The sequence below is a fragment of the Hippocampus guttulatus genome, chromosome 10 (genome assembly GCF_054856545.1).
Source record: "Hippocampus guttulatus isolate MCC_2025c chromosome 10, RoL_Hgut_1.0, whole genome shotgun sequence".
Taxonomy (NCBI): domain Eukaryota; kingdom Metazoa; phylum Chordata; class Actinopteri; order Syngnathiformes; family Syngnathidae; genus Hippocampus; species Hippocampus guttulatus.
This window is the reverse complement of record NC_141270.1, coordinates 3,522,815-3,550,293: the sequence shown is the minus strand read 5'-3', so window position 1 is coordinate 3,550,293 and position 27,479 is coordinate 3,522,815. Positions and strand designations below refer to the sequence as shown.

General features: G+C 47.4%; 2 protein-coding genes across 8 annotated transcripts in view; one reads left to right on the top strand and one right to left on the bottom strand.

The window, feature by feature from the left end:
- The window catches only part of LOC147198931 (transcription factor COE3), an 85,697-nt gene extending 79,544 nt beyond the window's left edge, over window positions 1-6,153 (top strand). For 3 of the 6 annotated variants that reach the window (XM_086122040.1, XM_086122042.1, XM_086122041.1), the window contains exons 12-16: window positions 2,393-2,458; window positions 2,662-2,833; window positions 3,263-3,448; window positions 4,226-4,393; window positions 5,472-6,153. In XM_086122040.1, coding sequence (XP_085978166.1) covers window positions 2,393-2,458; window positions 2,662-2,833; window positions 3,263-3,448; window positions 4,226-4,393; window positions 5,472-5,503 — 624 coding nt within the window. In that variant the 3' untranslated portion in view covers window positions 5,504-6,153. The remainder of the gene's footprint in view (window positions 1-2,392; window positions 2,459-2,661; window positions 2,834-3,262; window positions 3,449-4,225; window positions 4,394-5,471) is intronic. The other 3 variants (XM_086122043.1, XM_086122046.1, XM_086122044.1) reach the window with 1 other exon arrangement.
- The window catches only part of LOC147198930 (methylated-DNA--protein-cysteine methyltransferase-like), a 118,181-nt gene that overhangs the window by 78,651 nt on the left and 12,051 nt on the right, over window positions 1-27,479 (bottom strand). For both annotated transcript variants that reach the window (XM_086122051.1, XM_086122050.1), the window contains exons 3-5: window positions 23,275-23,438; window positions 18,843-18,982; window positions 15,765-15,930 (exon numbers count right to left, since the gene is read on the bottom strand). In XM_086122051.1, the coding sequence (XP_085978177.1) occupies window positions 15,802-15,930; window positions 18,843-18,982; window positions 23,275-23,438 (433 nt within the window). In that variant the 3' untranslated portion in view covers window positions 15,765-15,801. The remainder of the gene's footprint in view (window positions 1-15,764; window positions 15,931-18,842; window positions 18,983-23,274; window positions 23,439-27,479) is intronic.

The window sequence follows — 27,479 nt, the reverse complement described above, 5'->3', positions numbered from 1 at the left end:
CACTCCAAGCTACATAACCTAGGCCCTCTTTTATTAACTGCGATAATATAAATACAACATCCGCGTTAATCTACCGCCGCTCCACGAATCACATTCGGGCTCTTTGCGAGCCCCCCGTTTTTTTTTCCCGCTTGTTTTACGACAACGCGTCATTTGTTATGACCCACCCCCCACCCTGCGAGCGACGCGCCCGAAAGCGGCGTCTAAATCTTGGGTGATCTGTCATGTGAGCGGCTCCATTTAAACAGTTGTTGAACACGAGACCTTTTATGCAAAGCGAGGCGAAGACCGGGCGGAAATCGGTCACGCGTTTGTCAGCGAACAAAAGGAATCATTTGAGGCCTTTAATTGTTTCAATTTAGCATGGCGTGTTCTGATATGTCTCCATGACATGAAAGCCAATTACACTTATTCTGGAGTAGCATTCGGATTTACATGGAAATGCCCCCGGAACACTATTCCGCGCTAATCGTATTCACAGCGTGAGCTGATCCGCATGAAGGCGTCTCGTCGGCAGACAACAAACTTGGTCCTTGATTGGGTGCGGCACTTCTCATCATCCTCGGATATGACTGGGCTGCCACTTAAGCATAGACCCGCCAGTCGGCTCGGTTAGTTAAGACACCGCGCGGTAAACGACAGATTAAGGATGAGAGGCAATATCGTTTCCTCTCCTCCTTTTTTTCTTTTTTTTTTTTTTCTCCCCCTCCCAAGCTGTCCTTATGTCACTGCTGCAAAGTGCCATATGGACAAGGAGCGGGGAGGACGTTTTACAGGGAATGAAACATGGCCGGCGTACGAGACGCTCTTAATTGCTTTAATTGTTGCTTAAAATTGAGAGCCGTGTAGGAGAAGCTGGAAATATGATAGAATAGATTATTGGTAATTATTAACCGCAGACAAAAGGAGAAAGAAAGCCACTTTATCTCACTCAGCGAGCGCGGGAGAAATCTGTTCTGCCTGATGAGAACACATCAAGACAGCTGGTCCTCTCATTTAGCCTACCTGCCTCACGACAACCGTAATTCTTTATTTGTATGCAAACGAGATGCATGCGACGTCGAGCATACACACCAATTTCAGAGGTAAATGCCCATTCTAAGAACCACCCATCCGGTAACTTGGGCTGGATTAAGCGATATGTTTCTATAAGAAAGCATGGCCGCGTTGCTGGAAGTGGCTTCTACAGTGATTCATCTTGATAAATCAAGCGCTGCGCTAGATATGCTCCTCAGGATGAAAGGACCCGTAAACACGCCCGCGCGCGCGCGCGCTAGCGCTACACACGCCGCGCCGGGCGGACGCAGGCCAAGCGTTGGAGGCCGCCGTTTGAAGGCAACCGAGGCTGTGTTTACATTCATTTACGGCAGCTGCCGTCTTAATCCCGCTCGGCTATTGCCAAGTGATGGAACACTTCAGACAAATTACCGAGGCCCGCGAAAGAAAACACAGTGAATGTGGGAAGAAAACAAGCGCCATCTGAGATGTTTCTTGCTGACAGATTTGCATTGCTTTTAAGCGGGGTTCTAAGAGCCCCCGGTCAACAAATCTCCGCCTTCTACAGCAGGTGACAACCAGAGCCTTCCGACGTGCCTTTGTCACACTGAAAGCACTCGAAAAAACCACGAGAGGGTCCGCTTCCAGCATATTGCCTCCTGTGTTCTAAAAGCAAAGAGAGCAGTCTGGTTCGCTTGAGAGAGATTTGGTTGCGAGTGGCGAATTCAAAGACAAGATAAAGACGCGACAAGCGGGCCAAAGCCCGCCATCTAGCCCGCAGCTCGGAAAGGGAGAGCGACCGAGCGGGATCCCTTTGGAAGGAGTGGGGGGGGGGGGGGCAACTCGTTTTCGGTGTTAAGAGCCAAAGCAACACAGCTAATCCGCATTGTCGAGCGGGGGCAAGCGTGCAGACATGGATAAGACCACATCCTGAGCATCCGTGTCCCCAAGGCACGGGCACCCAGCTCCTGCTGGATGGGAAGTCATTTGTGAAGTCCTTTGCAGCAGCCAGTCAAAGAGGTTAATTGAAAAATTCCTTAATGTCATTACAACAGAACTAGATTAACCCACAGCTAATTCACTTTATTGTTCTGAGGAGAGGGGGCGGAGAGGGGGGGGGGGGGGGCTCGACGCTGAACTCTGCAAGCCCGGAATCGGGCGCGAGGTGTTGTTTTTAAAGGACTGCGCCGGTTTAATTAAGATAGGGAACATTATTCACCGCTCTGCATGCATGGGAGGAGTAAAGTAGTGTGTAAATGAAGGCGCGGCGCCTCTTAAAACGGGCACTGCGCCTCGCTTTTGGCGGCCGGGAAAAAAGCCAACGTGGCCCGCCGCGTTTCCCGTACGCTTCGTTACCGTGATGGGCTCTGAGCATTTTCTCTCTCCCTTCGATCAGGAGGTGTTACTGAAGAGGGCGGCTGACCTCGTGGAGGCCCTGTACGGGATGCCCCACAACAATCAGGTCGGTATCCGCGCGGCGTTGGACTTAAATAAATGAGAAATTTACCCAGAGCATCACCATAGGGGATTTTCGCTCCCACTATATCTGGAGCGAGATGCGCGGCTCCACCATATAGCCGTGAACCAGGCATCAAAGCGGCCGCGCGAGCTTTAAAAAAGGAAACTCAAAAGCACCTTTGCCTTCCCTCTTTCCGCGCTTCTCAGGAGATCATTCTGAAGAGGGCAGCTGACATCGCTGAGGCCCTGTACAGCGTTCCCCGCAACCACAACCAGATCCCCTCTCTCGCCAACACGGCCTCCCACGGCATGATGGGAGTCAACTCCTTCAGCAGCCAGCTAGCAGTCAACGTGTCTGAGTCACAAGGGAACGACCAAGGTAGGTGATGTGCTGCTCGGCGCCCCCCCCCCCCCCCCACCCCCTAACGTTGCGGTCACGGGAGCGGCGGAAAGGGGTTGTGTCTCGGGCAATGCGGACTACTTTTTATTTGATCCCCCCCCCCCCCCCCCCCCACTCCCCACTCTCACTCCACTCATTAAAAAATAAATAAAATGGATAGAAATCCACATTTTTTTGAGTAACTGCTCCAACTCCAGAACAATATAGGCTGTTAAAAGCCCCAATTAAGTTCAAACCTCTGTTCTTATTAAAGTGCCATCTGCAGTGTGAGCTGATATAAAAAAAAATATATATATATATATATATATTTGATCGCAGCTGTAAATTTCACCGATAAAAGCACAATGAACAAACCGTCCTTTTTCTACCCATCCACCCATCCCGTCCGTCCATGTCTTGGTTGTGCAGTGGGCTACAGCCGGAACACCAGCAGCGTGTCCCCCCGGGGCTACATCTCCAGCAGCACCCCACAACAGTCGAGCTACAACACCGTCAGCAACAGCATGAACGGCTACGGCAATGCCGGCATGAACCTGGGAGTGCCAAGCTCCCCGGGGTTCCTCAACGGATCCTCTGCCAACTCCCCGTATGGAAGTGAGTCGCACTCAACCGCCGCCGCTGATTGAATTCCAGTTCCCACATTGGTTTTCGCCTCAATGAATGATTGGCAACCGGCGTTCGAACATCGCTGCTGCTCCCGCTAACGCGTGACTTTCGCTTGCGTGGCTCGCTCCGAGCGTTTCTGGGTAACCCGCGTAGTTCGGATCGAGACGCCCTTTATGGATTTCTATGTGATGCGCGACGCCCGAAACCGGACGGTTGGTATCGTGACGGTTCGATCGTTCGATGGCGAGATCCGACGGGAGCATCGGAAGTCAAATCCGGGGGACCTTCAGCCACGAGCCGCGAGCGCTAATCCACAGTCGCCGCTTGGTTAAATCGAATGAGGAGGCTGAATTTCGTTGTCGGGGGATTTCACGAAAACGACTTTCCGTGAAAGCGCGTTGCGGAAGAAACTTGTGGAAATTTCTTGTTCACTGAGATTAGCTTTGCCAGTTGCTCCGTTAGCAACCGATGCGCTCGTTTCAATGAGAGTCACGAGGTAAGTACCGTTTACGCTCCATCCAGTGACAGTATATTTTTTGCATGAGTCTTTCAAATGTCTTCTGCCAGACAATCTGAGGATAGCGGGAGCCCGCAAGCACTGATCCCGTCCGTGCCGCCCCCCCCCCCACCCTCTGCCTTCCCGACCCCGAAGTAACACTAGCCCAGCCTTACCTCGACCGCCCTCTCCCTCTCTGAGCACTACTCACAGCACGTTCTCACTCTCACCCGCCCTCCTGCCCTCTCCCCTCCCTGTCGTCTCCGCAGTTAAACAAAAGAGCGCCTTCGCCCCTGTGGTCCGACCCCAGGCCTCCCCACCCCCCTCCTGCACCAGCGCCAACGGCAACGGACTGCAAGGTGAGCCCCCCTCACCCCCTCATCCTTTCCCTACGGACTACTGGTCAGATACTGCTGCTCAGGCCTCTGTCCGGTTTGGTGAGGGATTAATCATTACACATATATGCATTTTTGACAGGCCAATTTACACATCACACACACACACACACACACATATGCATACACGCACACACACACTCACTCACCACACTTACACACCCATACACACGCATCCGACTCATCTTGCGACACGCGCCCTCGCTGCCCTTTGGTAAGGACGATCCCCGCCGACGAAGAAGCTCGCCAGAATTGTTTTCGGTCATTATGTTTATTAGGTTTTGAGTGTGCGCGCGTCACCACCGACGTGATTGGTTTGAAAAACAAGCAAAGCCGTCGCGGGCGCGCACGCGCGCCCCAAGATTAATAACATTGGGCTTAATGAAGTGGGAAATTAAAGTTCATCTCTCAACACGTTCATACTTATTAATACGTGTTGTGCAGAAATTAATGAGCAATGCCTCGCCATCATCATCTGCGCTGGCAAACTTAAAAGCATTCCAACCATGACTCTACAAATACACTCCCAGCAAGATCGTCATATATCATTCCCGGCAGTTCAGTCGTCGCCTAATTGTTCAAATGTGTGAAAAGTACCACGTATATAAACTCTCCGGGTGAGGTGCAGTCGCTCACGACGCCCCGAGCAGATGGTCCGGCTTACGATCGCACCGAAGCTACCGTGGATCGCGGCTAATCTTTCTCGGGGAAGAGCGCGGCGCGTCGTCCGACGTCAAAGGGGAACGTTCGGGTAGGGAAGGTCTGGGAAACGACGGATTGTGGGAAGTGACGGCGCCGGTGGGGTTTTTGCGCCTCCCCGGAGCGTCGGGCCAACTGTTTGCCGTTGCCCCGACGCCCGAGTGGAAATATCACACGAAAGCAAGGCCCGGCGTGCTGGGGGGCTGAAATGTCAGAGCAGGAGGGAGCTTAACAAAGTCTCACCCACTAGGAGGGCGCGCAGCTGCGGGCAAACACTCGCAGGAACGGCGGGCGGACATACTTGCAACACGCACCCAAACACGCACCCATCCACACACGTAGACGCACTATTTCATTGCATTTTTTTTCCAGAACTCTCCGAAGCTTGATAGACTAATCACCTCTTTCTTCTTTTTCTCAGCCATGTCCGGCCTCGTCGTCCCACCGATGTAAATGCACTTTCATCATCTCAAGCACCAGTCTACCACTTTCACAGGACACGCCCCCCCCCCCGCAAACCCCCCCCGCCCCCTCCCCTCCTTTGGGCACACAACAGCAAAAAATAAAAATAAAAAAGCACTTGTGCCATGTATAGTTCGACTGCTCGTTCTGAATCTTTTCAAAATGACTTTAACAACCCGGCGGAAGAAAAAGGATCTCACGAGGAAGCGCATTTTTTTTCTCCTTTTTTTCTGTGGGACTTCGGTTTTGTTTTGTTTGTTTCCCCGCCCCCTCATTCCATCACCCTTGACGAGGACACAGGATGATGAAGGGTTTATTTTGTATACTTGTCGGCTTGCGCTTCGGCCTTGGATCCGTCCGATCGACCACACGTTCAATACTGGAAGGGACTCTGTGGACTCGGCATTGTACAGTAAAAAAACAAAACAAAAACAAAACAAACAAAAAAAAAAACACTGATGTACAGTACATTTGCCAATGAACTTGTTTGCCTCAGAAAATTGTTGTTTATTATTATTATTTTTTGCTTTTTCTTTTTTTCTTCCTGTTCCGACTCTCTTTTAATAGATCCACACACAGAAGTTGTGCGTCTTTATAATGTGACTTCTTTTGTATTTTTAAATGTGATTGGGGTGGGTTGGAGAGGGGGGGGGGGTGGGAACACATGGGCCAAGACAGTTTCAACTGGAAATTATAAGAGATATATAATGTAGTTCATTGATCATCAAATTACAAGGGAGGGGTGGGGGAAACGAGGGGGCGGGGGTGGGGGGGGGGGGGTGCTGGTGAAGTTGTACCATGTTTCATTCCTGCATTTTAACTTAAATTTTGTAATTTATTGTAGCTCGGGAAAAAAAAATCATCTTCAAATGGTTAAAAAAAAAAAAAATTCTCTTTGACTCAACAAGCACACTGATGTGTACAAAACACTGCTCTGTTGATGAATATGATGTACTTCCATGTCTAGAGCTTCCTTTTAAGCAAGTGTGTTTTGCCATGTTTTTCAACTTTTTTGCTAGCACTGTATATTAATGCATTCCTAGGCTACTGTGAAGTCTGTTTCTTGTTGATGAGGAGCAGTCTCTCCCTTCTATAGCTCCAACTCCCTTATGTGTTTTATATGTGGTTACAAAAAAAAATGGTAGACTATTGTGATATTGCCAAACTTGTGCTAAATATTTATACATCTGTCTTTTTCATGTTCTTTTAGATCAACACACAAAAAAAAATGTGTAAAAAAAAAAAAAGAAAAAAAGAAAAAAAAAGTCCAAAAGCAAATCCATCGAGAATGTAGGCGTGAAGTAGTTCATTGTCATATTTCTGTTCCAACACACACTTGCGCTCACTGAGGGAAATTTTGTAACATATCAACTATAAATAATGTATTTATCTCGGAAATTTTGTATATTGCTTTTCATTATGTATGTATTAATCGTCATTGCCCTTAATATAGTGATGCAGCACAGATAATTCAGCCAAGAAATGTTGCCTTCATTTGTTTTCTTTTTTTTGTTGTATTTGATGAAATGCAATGTGCATATATTTCATGTGTATTCTCAAAAATTTGTGTTACTCCGTCAAGACTCTCTTGTCCAGTTTTTCTTTCTTTTCTTTTTTTTTTTTTTAAAGGGGAAGTCAAACTTCATTGTTTATTTTTATATTGATTTTAAATTATCTATACAGACCATTTTGGAGAAAACTTTGTTGGTTGTATTGTCAAATAAATTGTTTGTGACCCATATGATAGTTGTTAAGATCCAATAGAGACTAATGTGCATGAGGGACAACTTGGAGATAAAAATCTGAAAAACAAAAAACAACAACAAGAAGAAAAAAAAAACAGGCTCCATTTGTGGTTGTATTATTTTCTGTTTTGTAGAATGTAAAGAAGTCATTTTTCCTCACCACTTATGACTCTGCCACATAGCTTACACGTGTTTATGGGGGAGAAACATTAAAAATGTCAACATTTGGAATGGAAAATCGATGTTTTATGAAAATTTTTGCAGTAAAAACAAAAAGCAAACCAAAAAAACAAACAAAAAACACGCTTTTCCCCAACACTGCTGATTTCTTGAGCGCGAGCAACCACTCAAACGGACCACCGGGAGGAAGAGGCGCGCAGCTGAGATGACGTCGTTATGTGGAAAAGTCTAACCTCCGCAAAATATGGAGCAAAAAAAAAAAACCCTGCTCTTCACTCCCACTCTTGTCGACGCAGCGCTCTGACATTGTGAAATCCTCCTGCCGCTTCAAAGCCTCATTGTCGCCATTCATAAACAGCAGCCGCTTCTTATTCAAGGCACCCCAAACGGGGCTCATTCAAATCCCTCATTTCATTGCATTAAGCCACCTAGTTAATAAAGAATCAATACATTGAAAGCGCAAGGTTATCCTTTGTCTATACGAGCCGCAATCGTTTTGAATTCCTTATAGTTTGCGAGCTGAAAGAAGAGGGGGGGGGGGTGGACCACTGTGAAATCTATACTCATCAAGTGGGTCAAACAAGAGGGGAGTGTTTAGGGGTGTGTGTGCGTGTGGGGGGCTAAGTTCTCCCTAAAAACAAGAGAGCATCTTATCTGGCGTCCTACGCGCGCACCGGGAAGCAGGTCACAAAATGTCAATTTCCCATCAAGGCAACATTGTCCGCGGCCACCTCTCCTTTTAATGCACAATTAAGCGGTGGCAACCTGAGTGCCAATCAGCATATCGCAGCTTATTATATGTCAAGCGGCACGCGCGGACGCTGCCACCGCGCAGATAGTCGCGGGGAGGGGGGTGGGGGGGAAGGGGGCGGCTGCTGATAGCGCAAAAAAAAAGGACAGACGCCCTCAAAAGAGCAATTTAATTTTCAGCTGCAATCGCCTCCCAGCCTCAAATCATTCCCCCGATAATCCAAAGTGTCTGACAACAATAGCGTACTGACATTGCATTATCTGTTTCGGATACAGCGTTGGATCTATCGCCTTGCTTACCGCTGTCTCTATTATTCATGACAAAAATCTTGCTCGAGCAGGAAAATGCGCAAACTGTACATTTAGCGGGAGCGCGGCTGTAAATTAAACCCGGGCACCGACTGCCATGGCGGGAACAATAGCCAGCTGAGCATGAAAAAAGGAGGAGGGTGGAGGCAAGTGGGGGGGGGAAGAAACAGACAAGTTGTGAGGGTGAAAGTACAATCAAAAATGACATGTTTGCTCAGTTGTTGCCAATTTTAAGCGCTCGCAGGCAGGCTGGAGGTGCACTCGATCGTCTCAGCAGGTTTCCTCTCTGTGTCCAGCGAGCTGGGGCCACGCCACTCAATCATTCTGAGAGCCTCTTTATTGGAAGAACTCTAATGGCCACCCTCCGCCATGATCTTAATGTGTGCATTAAATATTTATAAATCCTGGGTCAATAATGCCCCATAACCAGAGCCTGAGAGACCCCCCCCCCTCCCCGCCGTAGCGTGCGGCCACCTCCCTCCCGACGCCGGCGAAAGGTGAGGGGGTCACGCAATCAAAAGGGAGCGCGCGGCTCGACGCGTCCATACGTTTGCCGCTCTTATCGAGACCGGCCTCGCTAGTGCTTATCTGTCAAAGGAGAGAAATATTGAAAAGCTATATCGATCTTAAACGAGACTTGCCGAGGGCCACGCTTCAAACACCTGCTTGTTGTATTTAAAAAGAAAAAGGGGAGGTAAAAGAAGAAAAAAAAACGTGTGCGGTAATATTGAACACCTCTGCCGGGTATAACTAACAGCCGCGCTATTAGCCGGCACGGCGGTGGATTTATTGAAGCTGCCGCGCAGCAATAAATATTTCTTCATTAGCGGCACGAGTTCATCGCGGCGTCCGCACGGGGCGACTCGGCCGCTTTAGGTGACCGTCGGCGGGACTGTTCAGGTGAAAGATTGCGCTCGGGTGATAGCGCGCGCGCACAAAAGGGCGGCCGGACAATGAGCCGGTCAATGGAGAGCGCCCGGCTGAAAGGGCCACAATGGCCGTCCGTGCACGCTGGGAATTGGGCTCCGTTGATCGAAAGGAATGAAACCTTCACCGAAGGCCATGGAGGACACGCATTCAGGAAAAAAAAAGCGCTTTTTGTTTGCGCTTTTATCAACCTGCACTTTCCCAGGAGAAAAAACAATTGCGGCTGACCTTAAAAACGGGAATATTAGCTTACGCATCCGCTCCCCGTGTCGCCGTTATTGAGGAGGGTTATAGGTTGACTTTTTGACGGGTGTCGCTGTGGTCACAGCTTTTGTGCCGGCGCGTGTCCAGACGAGGAGGCATCAAACTCAAATAGCATGACAAGAGTTTATCTTGGCCGCTGGGTGGGCAGTGCTGAGGAGGTCTTTTTTTTTAGGGATTGGCTGTTAACTGCTGAGTGAGGGCAAGGGGAGGGTGGGAGTTTAAACACCGTTGCGGGGATGCAACTGCTTTGACTGTGCAACCCGGGAGCACAACTTTGCGATGACATCGGCTCGACATCAAAAGAGGGCTGACCTTTTTTTGAACAATTCCACATCAAAACAATCCCACTTCTTTTTTTCTTTTTTTAAACAGTCTGTGTGTGAATGAGAACATCCGACGATACGGCGCGCTCCCCTGCTACAACGCCACGCCGGGACGCGGCTTTTACGGCGAAAAACTAGATCCGTACAAAGATTTCCACTTCACTCGGCGCAGTCAAGAAAAAGGATGAGCAAAGTATCCCGGCGCGTTGGAAGAGCCATTAAACTTGAATTTGGGTGTCATTTGATACTTCATTAATGTTTCAATGAATTTCAAATCGGCAAATGCAAGATTTAGCCTCGGCGGGAGCGCCGCGTTCAACCTATTTTCCCTTTTACGAACTTCACCTAGTCGCGCAAACGACTCCCTAAATGTTGCCCGGGTCCGGCGATAAAATAACTGCCACCGTCTCGCCATATAGAGCTCCTTTCATAGTGCCCCCCCCCTACCCCCTCTGTAGTGCTTTGTCCACTAGTTCTGGATATGATATCATCTATTAATAATGTATTGGCAATGGATTACATAAAAAGGGAGCAGAAATAACATCCAATATTCATGCCCCCTGAGCTCGACTGTGTCCAATCCGTTTGGCCCATAAAACCTTCGCCCCATTTCCATATCCGCTGTGGGTCACGACAGGTCCGTCGCACAAAGGCTCACAGAACAGCTCCAACTCAGGAAAAGGGCAGTTAAAAAAAATAAAAAGATTTAAAAAAGAGTGGATTTCGGAACCCATATGTAGAGGCGCCCCCTTTGGAGGGAAGTTAAAAAAAAGGGGAAAAAGCTATTTTCCGATTTCAGCGCCTGTGAGAAACCTGGTGCTGCATTTCCCTCTTTAATTGTGCCACTTGAGAAATTGACGTGCCTCCGAAACATGGCATGAATCTCGCAGTTATTGCAGTCCCCTTGGCAGGGAATGTTGATACAACATCTGCATGCTATAGAAAGTAATGGAAGTAGCAGAGGCGGCAGCTGCAACTCTACAGGAAGTGTGCCATTTTCAGGCAGCGCCGCTGTGAGAACCGCTAACTGCCAGCCTGGTCTTGCAGGCGGCTCTGATTGCCAGGACACTATGACAAACAGGCTGGGGATGGGAGTGTTGCATCCTGGGGGATGACAGCTTCTGTTTGATTGTCAATAAGGCTCATTAGCAGGAAAAATGGGGAACGCGAGTGGAGATTAAATGGCTCTCCTCCCCTTGTGTTTTATTTCTCCGACTGACTTTTTTTTTGTTGTTGTTGTTAAATGAGTAGGGCGAAGAAAAAAAATGTATAGAAATTTGTGTACGGGGGGCTTTTCTATTCCACGTTCCGTCTTGAAAACATCACGCGCACCTTGCGCATCGAGCGCTGCGAGTCGCTCTCATTTTAGGAACAGCGGCGAATGTTTTGCCCCCCCCCCCCCTCAACGTCTCAGGAAAAGGAGCGGCCAACAAAGCGGCGTGTAAGGGCCTTTCCCTGAAGAGTCCTTGTCACGCCGCGCCAAACCTCTGTGATTATCGTTGTTTTTGCAGAGAGTGTCCGCGCCTGCCAATACCGCTGTTCCATAAATGAATTTGGCCCCTCGTCAACGAATTACCTAACACGCAGAACTGTGTATGTGTCACATCCAATTCCAACTCACCGGCTTTGCTGGTGTGTGTCAGCTGGAGGACTTAATCATCAATCGTCAATCATAATAAGTGAAAGGCATGGATAGGGCGTCGTTCTGCCGCCGCCCAGCCGCCCCCCCCCCCCCTTCCCCTCTCTTGCACAGTTAAATAAAGTGTAAAGTGAGAAGTTAAAACTGACCTTGTTAGATCGGGACCACAATTTATATTCCTAATTTAGTGTATGGATTAATTAGTCTTGGCAAGCGCGCGTATCAGCTTCCATCTACGCCTTCACATCACAGAGCGCTTTCAAAACACATCTCTGGAATGATTTCTGTCAATGTCATCTGCATACGCCGTGATGTGTTATTTATTTTATTTTGAATATTTCCAGCGCCACACTTTTAATTAATACTTAATTGGACAATTTATAGAGAGGACTTATTCCGGCCTTAGCCTCTAATCAATAGCCTCCATCTCCCATCATGCAAAATTAATCACTCTGACCTGCTATCGGTGCGGCAGCCGCGCACGCACCGCCACGCGCGCACACGCTACCTATGATGCTAACTGGCATGCATTTTGCACATGGGGCTGAGGAATCTGGCTTATATTCCCCCCCGCCCCAACACCACCCCCCAGCACCATCACCCCAACTACTCTCTGATCCAATTCTCCCCGTCATATAGATCGCAGTCTGCGGGGGCCATAGGCGCTGACAGAGCCCAGATGCTCCCAGTCTGTCTGGAGGGGGGGGGACCGGAGAGACTGGTGCCACGGGGTCCCGGAGCCTCTGAAGTGCCGCCCCCCTCCGTCAACAGGACCAAGGCTAGACCTGCACTTTCTCCAGGCTCAGACACTCTCCTCACCACAACGCAGGCTCAAGATTGATACGTGCCGGGAGAGGCTCCCATGTAATGCGGCCCTTCATCAGCCGCTCCTAATTAGAGAACGGCGGTTCTGTTGCCGAGTTCGTAAGGTTACAATGACATACCGATACAAGGTTACTGGCACACACTCACGCACTTTAAAGCCATCAGAGTTTCCTTTACTTTCTCATTTATTCCTGCTCCATCTCATCATGACCATCCGAAGCAGAGCGGAGGGGGGCTCTTTGTTCTAAAAGAAAGCCGACAAGTCTCCAAGAATCCCACTTTCCCCTCTCAAAACACAAAGATCATTACAAGGGCATCAAAGGATGCCGTGTTTTGCGATGATATTGCTCTTTGTGGCGGCAAGCGTAGCACGGCGGCGCGCCTCGGTATTAGAGGCTGCCGTGGCAGCTGTCGTGGCTGGCTGCACGGTGCCTCGGTGTCAGGGCCTCCGAGGCCAGGCGGTCCCGGCAGACAGACAAGAGGGGGAGGAAACCCGATAGCGCGGCCAAGTCTCAGTCTGTCTACGCAAGCTATCTATTCCCGTGTCTGACTGGCTGACTGACTGGACTATCTGCATAGCAAACACTCCTCCGGCTTCCCAGCAGCACTCTGCTGATCTCAGCTTGCCTAACGCGCTCCCAAAAAGTTTCTAATTCTTTTTATTATCATTATACATATATATATATATATATTTTTTTTTTTTTAAAAAGCTTGCAAACTTTTTGGAAATAATAAAAGCTGCCATGAATGAATCACTGACGTGGTTGCAGGACCCCGCTCGGGTTTGTACGCTTCTACCGAGGGGGAGCAGGTTGCAGAGTTATGAGCCGACATGTAGAAGGAGCAAAGACACGGAAGCATGGAGTGTGTTTGTATTTGATGTGGGGGAGAAAATTGTTCTATAATGAGGAGGGGGGTGCCAGGATATGAAATGTAAGTGGGGAGTTGGAGACAGGATGTAAGTTATGAGAAGGAAACCAACGTTGGGAAATGTCGAGGCTGCTGTTGTTGCGGCGCTATAAGCTCAGATATTTCTCACCGCGCCCGTCGGTGATTAATGCAACCTGGCCGGGTCAAAAATATGAACTCGCACTAGCAACGACACCAAAACATATTCTTTGTGGGGGCTCAAATGAGTGTATGTCATGCGCGTGAGTGCGTGTGTGTGTGTGTGTGTGTGTGCGTGAGTGCATGTGAGGGGGTTAATAAATGTTGAATCAAACGCCGCACGAGACACTCACACTCCTTAAGGGTTGCCCATTAGCGCTGTGTGGGTGCATGGGGAGTTTATCAGTGTCTGGGTGATTTATGAAGTCAGACTCAATATCATCCACTTCACCCACACACATATGGACGCTCACATGTGCGCCCAAGAGCACGCGTGGCCACGCGCTCATGCACACTGAAACGGAGGGCCGATATTAGGGCAAAATTAAAGCTTTCGCTTGATGAGATGAACTCAGCCTCCTTTAATGGAATTCTCACTGTTGGAGATCCAAAACCATAAAACACTAATAATACTGCTCGTACTAATATATCATAGGGTATGTTTAAACCCCCCCCCCCCAAAAAAAGGTGTGAAATATTTAATATATTGCGCCTTGGGTACCTGAGCAATTACACGGCCAATTACTGGCAGCATGGCTGACGCTTTGATGCTGGACTTGTTTTCAGCGGCTCCAGACAGCAGCAACTCTGCTCGCTAAATTTGTAGCATTCCGCGGAATTTAGTTAGCCACAAGCAAAAAAAGAGAGAGAGAGAAAAAGAAAAGGAGGGTGCTTACAGTGCACTTCAGAGTGTGCCTGGCTTAAATGGGACCCCTTGTGGCTGTGTCACAACTCCCTTCGTTAGGGGGCTGACTGTAGCCTGTAGTCACCACAGGCATCATTAGCCCTCTGTGAAACCACAGACTGGCTCTCATTCTTCATCTGCCTGTCTGCCGCCTCGACGTCCGCGCTTACCGACGGCGCTACAGCGGCGGCGCGAGCCAGTCCGGCGACGCGGCGAGAGCTCGGTCGGATGAGGAATTCAAAAATGCAGCAGGGAAGGGGGAAAAAAAAAAAAAGTTGAAATGTATTCAAGCGGAGGGCCACTGGAATTGGATCAGTAAAGGTTAGAGCCGAGGTTATTTTGGGAGGGTGAATTATTAGGCTACCTGTGCCGCACAGAGTAGGAATAACTACGGGCGCGTCAGGGTCACTCCGGAATTGCATTAGACAGTGAGAAGAATCAAGAAAGGAAGGAATGAAAGTATCAACGCAACAAAAGCACTGGAAATGTTCAGTCGAACCACACGCGCGGCCGCGAGCACACGCAAATTTACACCCACGGACTTCCCGCTGCCCCCTCCATATGGTCCTTCCGAGATAAAATAACGCCTCTCAAAAGGGATTAAAGGCGGTTGCGCGGGGAAATAAAATAACATACAAACGTGTAAGTTGCGGATCAAATGTGCAAGAAGGAATTCCAGGTTGAAATGTTGGGTGTCAGTTTTGCCGTTCTGTACTGCCCTCTAATGGAAAAGCCGCCACTCGGAGAGAGCAGAAAAGAGAGCGGCTCTGCACACACGCCTCGAACACACAAGAAGGACATGCTGCCTAATCGGTAATGAGCCCAAGGCAGTCAACTTTTTATTGTAAATAAACGCAATTAAAAATGATGAAAAGCACTAATTTGACACACGTCGATTTGAAAAGGCGTCTATATGGAATGCATAAGACATCAGCGATTGGAGGTGGATTTTCAGACCGGGGGGGGGGGGGGCAAACAATGCGATCTAAATGGAGACAAAACAAATACTCCACTACAAAGCTTTGTAGCGGCAAAATTCGGAGCCTTTATCGCTGGATGTCGAACAAAGCACTCGCTTGGCAGGAAATTAAAAAAAAAAACAACGAGAGGTACAAAGACTAATTCTGCTCTCAGGAAGAAAAAAAAGAAAAGAAAGAAATAATAACAACAACAACAACAATACGCGAGACATATTTTTAAGGGAATAATAACTCTTTAGAAAAACCATTCCAAGCACTATCTGGCAAACGCAGCGGAGGCCCACGGGAGCATATGTTTGTAATTCAGACTGTTCTCTGTTTAAGTTATTTTTGTACATTCTAATTCTGCAGCAACTCGCGAGCACATTAACTATGCAGGCATCTCTATTCTTAGATTATTTTTGTTTTTTTAAATGAAATGAAATTGAATATTTACAGTACGTACACACTCAACTTTGCGCCTTTTGTTTTATGTGTGGTTGTGTGTGGAGGGTTCCACGCCCCCCCCCTGCTCCCACCTCTTAAATACTTGATACAGTTGGCGTCCGTCGTGCGTCAGCCTTCCTCGCGCCGCCTCTCGTGGGCCAGCAGCCATTGTTTGAGGCGGTCGCCCCTGCCGCTCATGTACGGGCCGCTCTGGCCGCTGCTCAAAATGACGCGGTGGCAGGGGATGATGAGCGGAATCTGGCGCGGGCAAACAAAAGAAGAATTCATCCCCGAGGAAGCGGACGTGCAACTTTTGCAAATGTTGTGCAAGCACATCTCGACACGCAAGCGAAGCCTGCTTTGATGTCTTATCTTTTTCTGGAAAGGTACAATTATCTTGGCTGCCTTTTTTTGTTTTCTTTTATTATTATTATTATTATTATTATTTTAACCGCCCCTATATTGCAATTCACTGCAGAGAATTGAATTTTAAGAAGGAGCCTATGAAGTGTAAATAGCGGGAAAACACAGAAAGTAGACACGGGCGGTGAGGAGTCGCTCTCTTTTGACAAGCACTTCCTGGTCGAAATGTATTATGTATGAAAGCGCCTGTGATTTATCGCATAAACGGCGCAACTTGAAAGTCAGCGGCGCGCAGACAATGCGAATTTGCACGTTTGCGGCTGCGCGAACGCTAAAAAAAAAACACAAACGCGGCTGCCAGTATCCAGAGCGGTCCGGGTTTTGATGGCGCGACATCGCACATTGGCGGCGATGGCGCCGTCTACGGCGATAAAGGTTTCTCCGCACTCTTTCAAAGTGTAAAGCAAAGAAGCAATCAAAAATTAATGGGCAAAAACACCAGCAGGATGAATATTCAATCGAGAGGGTGTCAACATTAAGATCTGATAACCCTGTGATCATTAAAAAGAGGAAGTCGGTGGAGCGTTTACTCTTATTGCCGACGACTGCCGGGGGGTCCCGGGTTTCTTTGTAAACTAAATGGCTGGAGAAAGATTAAACGAGCCAGCCTAAAACACTTCGATCATTGTAAACTCGGAACAAGGGCGGCGGCAACGCTCGCCGTGAATCACGGCGATGATTTCCAACGCTCCTCCATTGATTGGCGTCAACGTTCCCAAAAAAATAAAAAAAAATTAAATAAAATGTCACTGCCAAACAGGTTGCGCCGTGGCCGTAATTTCTGGTCCATCATAACCCGATGGCTGCCGCGGCATATAAAAGTTGGATGCGCTGCGCGCCTCGCGTCAGATCCATCATTAAACCCGCTCCCATATCAACAGCAATAAAACTTTCCGAGCCCCAGATTAACCTTGCAGACAGAGAAATACTGCTCCAGTATTCAGATCAATATTGTTCCCCGGGTTTGGAAGGAGCGCAGGGCACCCTCAAGGCCTTCGGATCTGCCTCCTGAATGCGTGGGGTGGGGTGGGGTGGGCTGCGCCGGCGAGGGGGCAGGTGATGGAGGTTTAGCGGTGGATGTGTGAAGATGCTCCGCACCGGGCTTATCAATACTCAAATCCTGGTGAGGAACGAGCGCCACGGAGAAGGCGAGGATCGATTGAGCACACTGAGCTTTTCGCAGCCGAAACCCGAGCGGAGCGGCGCTTGCTGACAAGTAATTGACACTGACAATCGGACTCTGGATCAGTATCAGTGGCTCAGGGCTCAGGCTCCCATCCTCCCCTCAGCAAAAGGTGAAGAAGTGCGTCTATGTGTGTTTAAAAAATAATAATAAAATCTGCAGAGAGAATATTATTCAGCCAACCAGAAGCAATGCCACTGGCTAGTGTACCTAATAAAGTATGTACAAAAAAAAAAAGTTACATAATGTGAAACCGTCAGACGGGAAGAAGATGTGGCTGGACTCCATTTGTCTACGAGAGGTGTTCTCCGTCTTACACCGGCGGTGCCCACAGCGCTACACGGGCACCGCTAAACGGCCTTTTGATCAAAGGGTTTGATCAAAAGGAGACATGCCACTTACCCCCTGGCTTTCCGTTTGGCACACGTGGGCCAAAGACGTGCGGGGCCGAAAGCTTCCTCGCTGAGAATTACGGTAAAAAAGGTGGAAGAGTGCGGTGAAGGCTCAAAATCCTGCTTGTTGTCCTTTTCCTCCCCCCTCATCTGCTTCTCCCTTGGACATACTGTATATTTTATCTTTGTATTGCATCACCATTTCTAATACTGTTCTAATTGATGTCGACGCTTTGTTTTGTCTGTAGATGTGTCGTAGGGCCCAAAAAGTTGAACGGTCACAAGATTAGGTACACTAATGAAATTGTAATTTTTTTTTTCCGTGCCTTTATTCCAAAAATATTATTTGGTCTGCATCATGCCAGAAAAGAGGAAACAATCTTGATGAACGCCTTCCGAAGTCGAACCAGATTAGTCAATGTCTCGTTTCAACACAAATGGAATTAATCAATCTGCTTTCTAAGAGGATCACAGAAATTCGGGGAATGTTTACCTTTGACAGGCTGAAGGCACGACGATCGGATCAATTTGAATCAATTATCAAAATCGTCGATTGATTTGATCGTGGATTTGTTGTCAATTTATCTTTGCACCGTTAATACGTACTGCAGTTCTCAATTTGCTGACCCCGCTTCATCTGGACAACATTTGTTATTTATATGGTCGGATTTAGCTGCTACTTCAACTAAAGTATTTGTAACATCTCCAAATATGACGTAGTGGAGTTCGACAAAAGCGCAAAATACAAACACAACAGCAGCCCATTGTAAAAGGAACACCTTTCATGATTGATCGCTGTCATTTTTATGAAGGCAGATTCAACCGCCATATTGGATCTAATTCAAATGTGGCGTCGTATCTACCGGCCTGGTGTTTAGACTGCAAGTACATATCTTAAGTAGCGACATGACGTTAAGTCGACTAATTTTACGCTACGAAATGAGTCCGTATTCATCGCAAGAACCGCAATGTCTCGCTTGTGCTCATCAATCAACTTACAGTTGCTCGTTGCTGAACAACGCAAGTCAAAATGTCTCACTATCATTTCTTTTCTGCTGAAAGCCTAACTGTGTCCGCACACAGTGGGGGCAATTCCAGATCATCCCTATCATCACACCAACGCAAAAAAATAAAAATAGTGTGGGAATGGGAAACTCGTCAATCACACGTACCGGGTTCTTCCTCATGGCCCCGCCCACTGCTCGCGCCGCTCTTGGGTTTCCTGCCATCTCAGCTAAGCGTTTGTAGGAGACCGTCTCCCCGATTTTCACGTTCCTGAACAGGACGTTCAGCACGCGACTGGTGAACGTGTCTGCAGGAAAGAGGGGGGGGGGGGGGGGGGGGACAAAAAAAAGAGGAGATGAAGATCTGATTTCCTCATTTCATCCAACAAAGTGACAGTTGACAAGAGATGAGCACCGAAATAACCACTCGGAGCAACACGGATGGCCGCACCTCAGTACACAAATCAAAAGTTTGACACATTCATCAAGGTTTAATTTGCCATCGAGTACCCGTTTCCCAGCTAAATATGCGCAAGTCCCTCCATTTGACCTTAGCACTTGTAATAATACGGTACAGTAGCTGATGTGAGAAAATTATTTCCATGGCAGGAGGGGGGGGGGGGGGGGGGGGAAATCTAGGTTATGCACTGAAAGGTCACAGCTAAAATTAAAAAAGTTGGCTCCTTCATTTAAAAGGATTAAGAGAGGCCAAAAAGACGGCAAATCTGCTCCAGATTTTTAATAATAATAATTTGAATGTTGCATACCATTTGTGGCAGCGGGATGACTTTGAGGTTAATCAGACCAATTTGTCCTTTTAATTGCTTTCTATTCAGAGTAGATTCATTATATCATCTCCGCTTAAATGGCAGAATTCTTCAAATCATCCGCAGCTTAACCGGCCACATTAACAGCTCTGATTTCATTAGCACTTTAGCAGTAGCTTTATCTTCTTTTTTTTCCTTTTTTCGTAGATTACCAGGCAGTGGCGGCGAGGTTTGTCGAGGCTGCCATTGATAAAAAATAATAATAATAATAAATTTAAAAGATGCGAGGCATTTGAAGCATACGCGGAAGAAAAAAAACAAAAAAAAAATTGAGACGCTCCGACGGCGCCGAGGCTTTTGTAGCGGGCGAACAACACTTTGCGCGCAAGAGAACACGACGCGGGAACAATGGTCTCGTTATCAAGAGGGGCTGAACTTTGTCTCGTGTACACACGCCCGCGCGTGTACTCAGTCATGAAAATTCAATTAGCGATCTTCCATTCTCTCTCATTTATATGGTCGAAGGGAGCACATGACAAGTGATGGCGGAGAAATCCTCCCCTAAATTGGCATTGTGTGAAAACATGTCACACCCCTGTCTCACTTCTACAGAGTGAACATCCTTTGCTCCCCAGGCTCCCTTCGCTACCTCGGAGTCACTCTCCGCTCCACAAAGCCACGGCAACGAGGCAATTTGCCTAAACTGGGGGGAATAAGTGGAAAACCTAAAGGGGATACATTTGATTGATGCGCACCCATGTGAGTTCTTTGTCTTGAACAAGGCCCGTAGGTACTGTTTAATAATTTTTCAGGTAATAATCACGCTGTCAACGAGATGACGGGCTCTTACACAGACGGAGCCAGCGCTATGACGAGGGAGGATACGTCCCCCCAACCCCCCTCGCACATTTCCCCCCTGAATTTCCTTTATGCATTACCCCCCCCCCCCCCCCACATGAAACTAAGTCACTTTTGGCCCTGCATGATGTGCATATTGATCTCGCTCTATCACTGATGTGCAGACGACAGTTTGCCCAGACTTTAGCGATGACAGATCCCGCGTCGGCGCTTCCCTGCAAACAACGCAAAGTCAACGTTTTAACCCCAAACGCAGCAACAAGCACTTGATGTTGTTTACTTTTTTTTGGGGGGGGGGCAGGGGGTGTCCCCATCCCCTCACGACTAATTCCGGGCAGCCGCTTTTCCCGGAAGGCTTTCCCGGGCGACTGCAAAGGTTAAAGAATTGTGCCCTCATCAGCGTCGGTGACAGAAGCTTCGCACGGGTCGCTCGAAGAGAGCCCATCACAGCGGTCCCCCCCCCTAGCCCCGTACTTCATAGAGAGACTAATACGCTGTTGTCTGAGGTCAGGACCCTCTTTAGATGGGGTACAGCGATGTCAATTGTTTAAATAAAAGTTGAGAGGAACCACTTACATGTTTACAGACATGCCCATAATTACGTCACAGGTCATTACCCCGGCAGGAGGCCAGGCGCTAAGGCGGCCCGATCCGGATCGAAGGGATCTCGTCATTATGAAGCGATCAACTCCAAGGATTGATTTGCTCATTATTTTGGATATGAGAGCAATTTGGACGAGGGAGGGACGGGCGGACTCACAATAAAAGTGAATTCACATCAAGCGCGCTAACGATGGATTGAGTGAGATGACTTCGAGCTGACAGTCACCACCTCGTCAGGCACGCTCGAGAGAATGAAAAAAAAAAAAACGACAATGGTGGAAATGCAGCTACCTCATTATCCTTTGTGTCTAATGGGAGGGAAGACTTTGACTCCCAGTCAAAGTGTCTCTCGAGTCTTGAGGGATCGGCGCGTTTGAAGGCTGACGGGGGTGCTGATGATTCTCTGATTATTCGATATTCTGAAAACGTTCATTTCCCTAATTCCTCTCCACATCACAGGGGCGAGGCCTGGTGAGTGTCTCATCTCGCCCTGCGCTGCTGCGCACAGGGGGAGGTTCAGGCTCCTGGAGGAACGCAGTCATTTGGGCTTTGAAGAGCGCCCCTGTAAGCCCCCCACCCCCAACCCCACCTCCCACCACCAACCTCCCGTAGCCCCTTCCCGCACGTTCCCTGCGCCGCTTACCGAGACTAAGATCCTCTCGTCTGTTACATATGGATGTATAATTAATGAGATAAGAATATGCATCGTTTTAAGAACCCACGATGGTGTCTGTATTTTCCTGGAGGTGGTATGCGTGTGGGGGGGGGGGGTGTACACACACACACACACAGGCAGGCGCGCGCACAGCCGAACGCGAACGACACGTGCACGCACTCGCCATCCTCGGTACCTCAGAGGACCCAAGTTGCGTGTGATCTTGCGTCTGACGCGGTGGAAAAAACCGGCACCTCGGCTCTCCTTTCATGTCACCTCTGCGGCTCAGGTATATGGTGACAGCTAATATGAAAAGTGGCTTGTTTTGTCAGAAACGTGTAAATAAACATGGCAACACTTCAAGCGAAGGTCACAACTCAATATTACATGACAAGAGTCGCGAGATCGCTGTCGCATCGAGGCTCTCCCGATAGATAACCGAGCAAACTAAAGTTGGCTGTCACACATTATAATGACCTGATTAAACTTGTTTTGTTTTGTTTTTTTTTTTGTTATTAGCTTGCTCGCTTCCCAAGCATGAGTCGTGCGACGATGAGCCAAAGCCTCATCTTTATGAATTAACAAGAAAAAAAACCCCAACAACACATCCCTCCATTGTCCTTCCTCAAAAGACAAATCCTCTTGATGCAAACATTTAACATTTTTAACCACGCGTGGACCGCGGTTGCGACTACTGAGAGCAATCGGCCCCTAAAAACTGTATTTACCGAGCCCCAAAACAACAGGCGAGGGAGGCGAGCTGCAACGCAGCACAATCACCTATTCAGATCAGGTACTAATGAAGAATTCCATCTATCCTGAAATTTAATTAAAACCCCAAAGACTTGAGATGAGATGCGATTTGAAAGAGCCTGGGGCTGGTACACAAGCACTTGGTGGCAAAGGGAATCGCACTGAAAGGTGATATCGTAATTGGTCCTGATGTATTTCTGCATTGCCTTTGCGGGAGCGTGGGACTCCGTAGCTGTATACGGGAGGGGGGGGGGGAGGGGGGGGGGGCGTCTCGACGGAGTACCTGCTCATTGAAAATGCCATCACTCAAGCACTGCGGGTCTGCATGAAATTAGAAGGAAAGTGAGGCCTGATTGCGAGGGAAGGCAGACAATTGTTAAATGCATACATTAGATTTATTTATTTTTTTTCCCCACCTCCGCGTGTATGTGTGATTCTGCGTCAAAATGAGCGCTTTGGAGGATCTTTCATGCGACGCCGAGTCCGAAAATGGCTTGTGAGGCCACGCATCAATCACACGGGCGGCGTAAAAAGGACGCGCAATTTTTTGTTGTGTGCCGCACTCATTCCGAGGGCCGAGGTGGCTGCCCGCCGCCGACAATAAGCTCATTCAAACTTTACCACCATTCACATGTTCTCATTAAAACAGAGCGCGGGGGGGGGGGAACAGCGCTTCCTGTCTGAAAATGTCAAGAGTGGAATTCGATCAGTTTCAAAGAATGTGCCAAGAATCATGGGAAAGCTTGCCAAGACTAACACGCGTGCTAAGAGCCGCCACAGATTACTGAACCAAGTTACAGCTCCGTGTTCTGTTCTCCCCTCCCTCTCTCGCTCTCTCTCTTGCAGCTATAAAATACTTCATTATAAACACAGAGCGCCAGTGAGTGTAAGTGATGTAACTGACAATTAAGAGTGAAAGGCTGATCCCGGCCCATGGCTCTGCAAATATTTATCCATGACAGACCTGCTCCGAGGGCGGGGTGGTGAAAGGCGGGCGGCGGGAGACTCCCAGCGCTGCGCGGATCGGCGAAGTACGCCTGGAGCCATTCGACGCAGCGCCGCAACTCGGGGCTCGTTTCCGCCGAGCCGTCGTTGACCGGGCGGAGGCTCGGAGGGGGCTCGCCGCTCCTGCGGGGAGACCAGGCAGGGGAGAGGGGGGGGGGATCAGAGGAGCGATCGCAAGACGACATTCCAGCTTGAGCCTGTGCTAAAATGCGCCACGAGGGTGTAACTGGATGCCCGCGGGGGTCACGCGGGCGCGGGATGACATAATTTACGGAGTGAAATGGAAGTTGTTATGAGGGACATGGGCGAGTACAACGTTACACCCTTCCGCTGTCACTCGGCTTTACGTGAAGGATAAAAAAAAAAACAAGCTGAAAGAAATGTAAAGACGTTCAAGCGGTCACTTGGAACAGGGATATTTTGACCGACATAACATTTTTCACACGTCCGTGTCGTTTTGGCCTTTCATCCAGAGGGAATCTACGGTTCAAGTCACACGCCGGTCACTGAAAACTCAAGACTGTTTGTGTTCTTACTCGACTTTTTCAAGGAGTGGCTTTCTTTAAGATTCTGACAGGCAAAAAACAAACAAACAAACAAACAAACAAACAAACAAGTAAAAACTTTACCCAGGAACTCTTTATGGCTCTAAATTCAAAATGCAACAACCATTTCAGTCACACTAGTGGTGATTATTTAATCACCATTTTAACATTTTAATCATCGATTAATCTCTTGATTATTTTGTTGATTAATCAATGAAATGAATTTTAAAACATTTTCAAATGAATTCAAATTCAGTTGCTGGTTTGGTCCATAAATGTGAGAACATTTTGAGAATTCTTTTTCAAATAATGTTTTATTTTGATAAAGCACAAAAGTCTGAAATTCTGAGGATTAGGACTGTTTTAAACTAAGCAAGGTTTTGACAATCGATGACTTTGCAATTGGTTGGTCACTCGTCGCACATCCAGGTGGGTTATTAAAAACACCACCTTTTCGGTCATTTTTCGACTGTGACATGAGATTTTGTTTCATATTTCAGCTCAATCATATTCCAGAATGAGAGAAACATACTGAAAAAATATTTTGTTTTGCCATAAAATAGGTCCACCCATTGTCACGTATACATTCTGTATACGTGACATATATTTGCATTCCTGGCCCTTCACCTCAACACAAACTTGAAGTCACTGAAAACTGCCCCCCCCCCAACCTCATGTTATTACTGTGCTTTTTCCAGGACTGAATTTCTTAAAGGTTCTCCAATGACCTCACATTTGACATACTTTACTGAACTCAGATGGGGAAAGGAATTTGTTTTTGAAGATACACAGAGGTCCTTTTAAAACAATCGATACTTTTTCTTTCGGTGTGTTTTGGCCACATGCGAACTACAGTTAGGTCACTCAAAAGACTTTTGGCACACTCCACTGCAGCTAAGGTGAGGAATGGTGGGTTTTTTTTTGGGGGGGGGGGGTGCATAGGTGAGGAAACTACTATTTCTTCACTGCATTTTTTCCCCATACCAGTCAATGTTGTCATTGTATCACATCCAATGGTTGCTTTCTTCTGGTTTCTGATTGGCTGAAAATGTTTTGCCTGATGGGGGCTACAATACATTCTCGAAATTGGTCATTTACATATACGTGTAATTTTAATTGGTGAATTGGATTTAAAAAAAATGTTTTCATTTCCATCCCTTTATTCAACAACAGGGCATTATTAAAAATGCACAATCATTTAACGCTTTCTACAGTAACATGTCTGTAAAGAAGGGAAATGTGTTCATTCTTTTGCTTTGATTCAACTATTTTGTGGGGGAGGTGGGTATAGAATTTAGAGAGTACTGTTGAGAGACTGAAATTCCAAGGATTTGGATCATTTGGAATTAAGCTAGGTCTTGAAATGATTCATGAATGAATGATGGTCAAAAATAACGATCGATTCTTTCACAATTGATTCTTCGTCACTTAAAGTTTTGTTGATTTATTTTTCAAGTTGTGGACAGCTTATCATGTGATCAGGTTACAGGGGTGCATGAAAGGGTTAAAGTTGAAGTATTCCAGCCAGACTTGTTGCCTTGACATACAACAGCCCAGACATGTGTTTGCATGTGGCCAAATTGTTTTTGTTTTTTTTTTTTTTTTAACATTTTAACCATGAACAAAGACTTTTTTTTAATTGACACGAGTGGGTAGGAAAAAAACACACAATTAAAATCTGCTTAAACCAGTGCGGCCCAACCCTCAAGTGCAGTCTGATGGAAATATAAACGAAAACATTGCGAGGCCAAGACGAACTGCGGTAATCGTTTAACAACATTAAGGAAGTGGAGTCATTTCTGGGGGGGTAAAAAAGTCTTGCAGCTGTTTCAGGGAAAAAGTGAAAGAGCTCGGCGTTAACGAGAGTTTCAACTCTGCTTGGGTCTGGTTGAGAGTTCATGACAAGAATAAATGGATTTTTTTTTTTTTTTTGGGCCAGAGCCGCGCTGGCGAGCATCGCGCTGCACTTGGACGCGCATCTTAGCATGAGTCGAGGCTTGGAGGAATTTGCCGACGGTTGAGTTGGCATCACTTAACAGCTGAATTTCTCTCGGCCGCTGACCACCCCCTAGGTCAACGTGAGCAGACTGACCCATATTTGACACTTAAAGACCCTACTGGGAAGGTCCTCTCTCTCTCTCGCTCTCTCGGCCTGTGCATTACGGCAAAGTGGACCTCAAGCTGTGATGCGGATCTTAGAGCGGGGGCCGCCAATTCCATTAACTGGTGTACGGTGCTTATAAATAAATAATGTCACCATTTAAGTGCCTCTCTTTCAAAATTGGCTTATCCTGTACAGTATTAATAATGGACATTTACTTTGTTAAACACACGACGTGCCCGCCCCCGCCCCCTCACCCTCCCTTCGCCAAAGTGTCTTTACATTAATGCGAAGCATCTTCTCACCTCTGCAAAAGGGAGGAGGCCTTTGATGCCATTTGTGGTTAGTTAGCAAGCAGAATTATGCAAAAGCTATCAAAATGTTTTCAAAGAAACTTTGGTGGAGGGTGAGCACACGGGCCAAAGAACATCCCATTAAATTTTGGTGTGGATCCAGATTAAGAACAAAAAAAAAAATGTAGCAATTGGGAATTGTTCCTTTCAAACTTGCGTGAACATTTAAAGGGCAATTCTGAATACATAAATGATCGCTGATTAAATCAGGAATTGTCAGAATACAAGGCTCTTGCCGAAGCTTGGCACCTACGCTCTCAAAACTGTCAGAGGTCAAAAACAATCCATTCCGGGTCTCTTTGAAACAGGTCACCCCCCCCCCCCCCCCACCTTGGGAAGCATCAAACCGTTGCCGCCATAATATCTCCATTACCTGTACAGGAAACGATATAGTCAATTTCATAGTTTTTCAGATAGATACTGTTTTGTGTGTCCACACGTTGTCTGGTAATTTGGAGGCATGAATCGCCAACTGAATGTGTTGAAAATAGCTCGAGAGCAAAACGATCAACTCTCCTGAACATTCGAACTGTCTGAGACGTGTGAGAGACAAAAATAAGTGAAACGCTGTGATATAAAGACGACCAACAAATAAAACCCAAGGCCTCAAAAAATAAAAAAAAGGATTTTGTGTCACAGATCATGCCTGTCATTTGTTTTTATGCATTTTTATACATTCTTACTTTTCACTCTAGAAAAAAAAAAACTAAAAAAATAAACATAAAAGCTAATTATCAAGTTTGCGATAACTCTGAAAATACTGGGACGCCATTAGCATCTTACTGCTTTGAACGCGAGTCTTGAGTACTTCTTTTGAGGTAAATGTCACAAAACTAAGCCAAACAAAAGCAAAACATTATTGCATGTCTTTCCTGATGACAACTTTGAAGTTTTATGCGATTTCACAGGCATATTTGCCCCCCCCCCCCCCCCATCCCCCGCCACCCTCTCCCCCTTAATTTGGGTCAAACAAAGAATATAACTTCAGGGCAGATTCAACTGTGTTTGGTGCTGATCCAAATGGGGGACTGATTGGCAGAGAGGTCCGTGCTCCACTAGTGGCATTCTCCTAATTGACGTGCAATGCCAGCCTTTCGCGGTGGTCTGTGACTGAGCATTTCCGCCTGCTATCGTTTGTGGCCGTGCGTTGAAAAGCCTCCCGGGT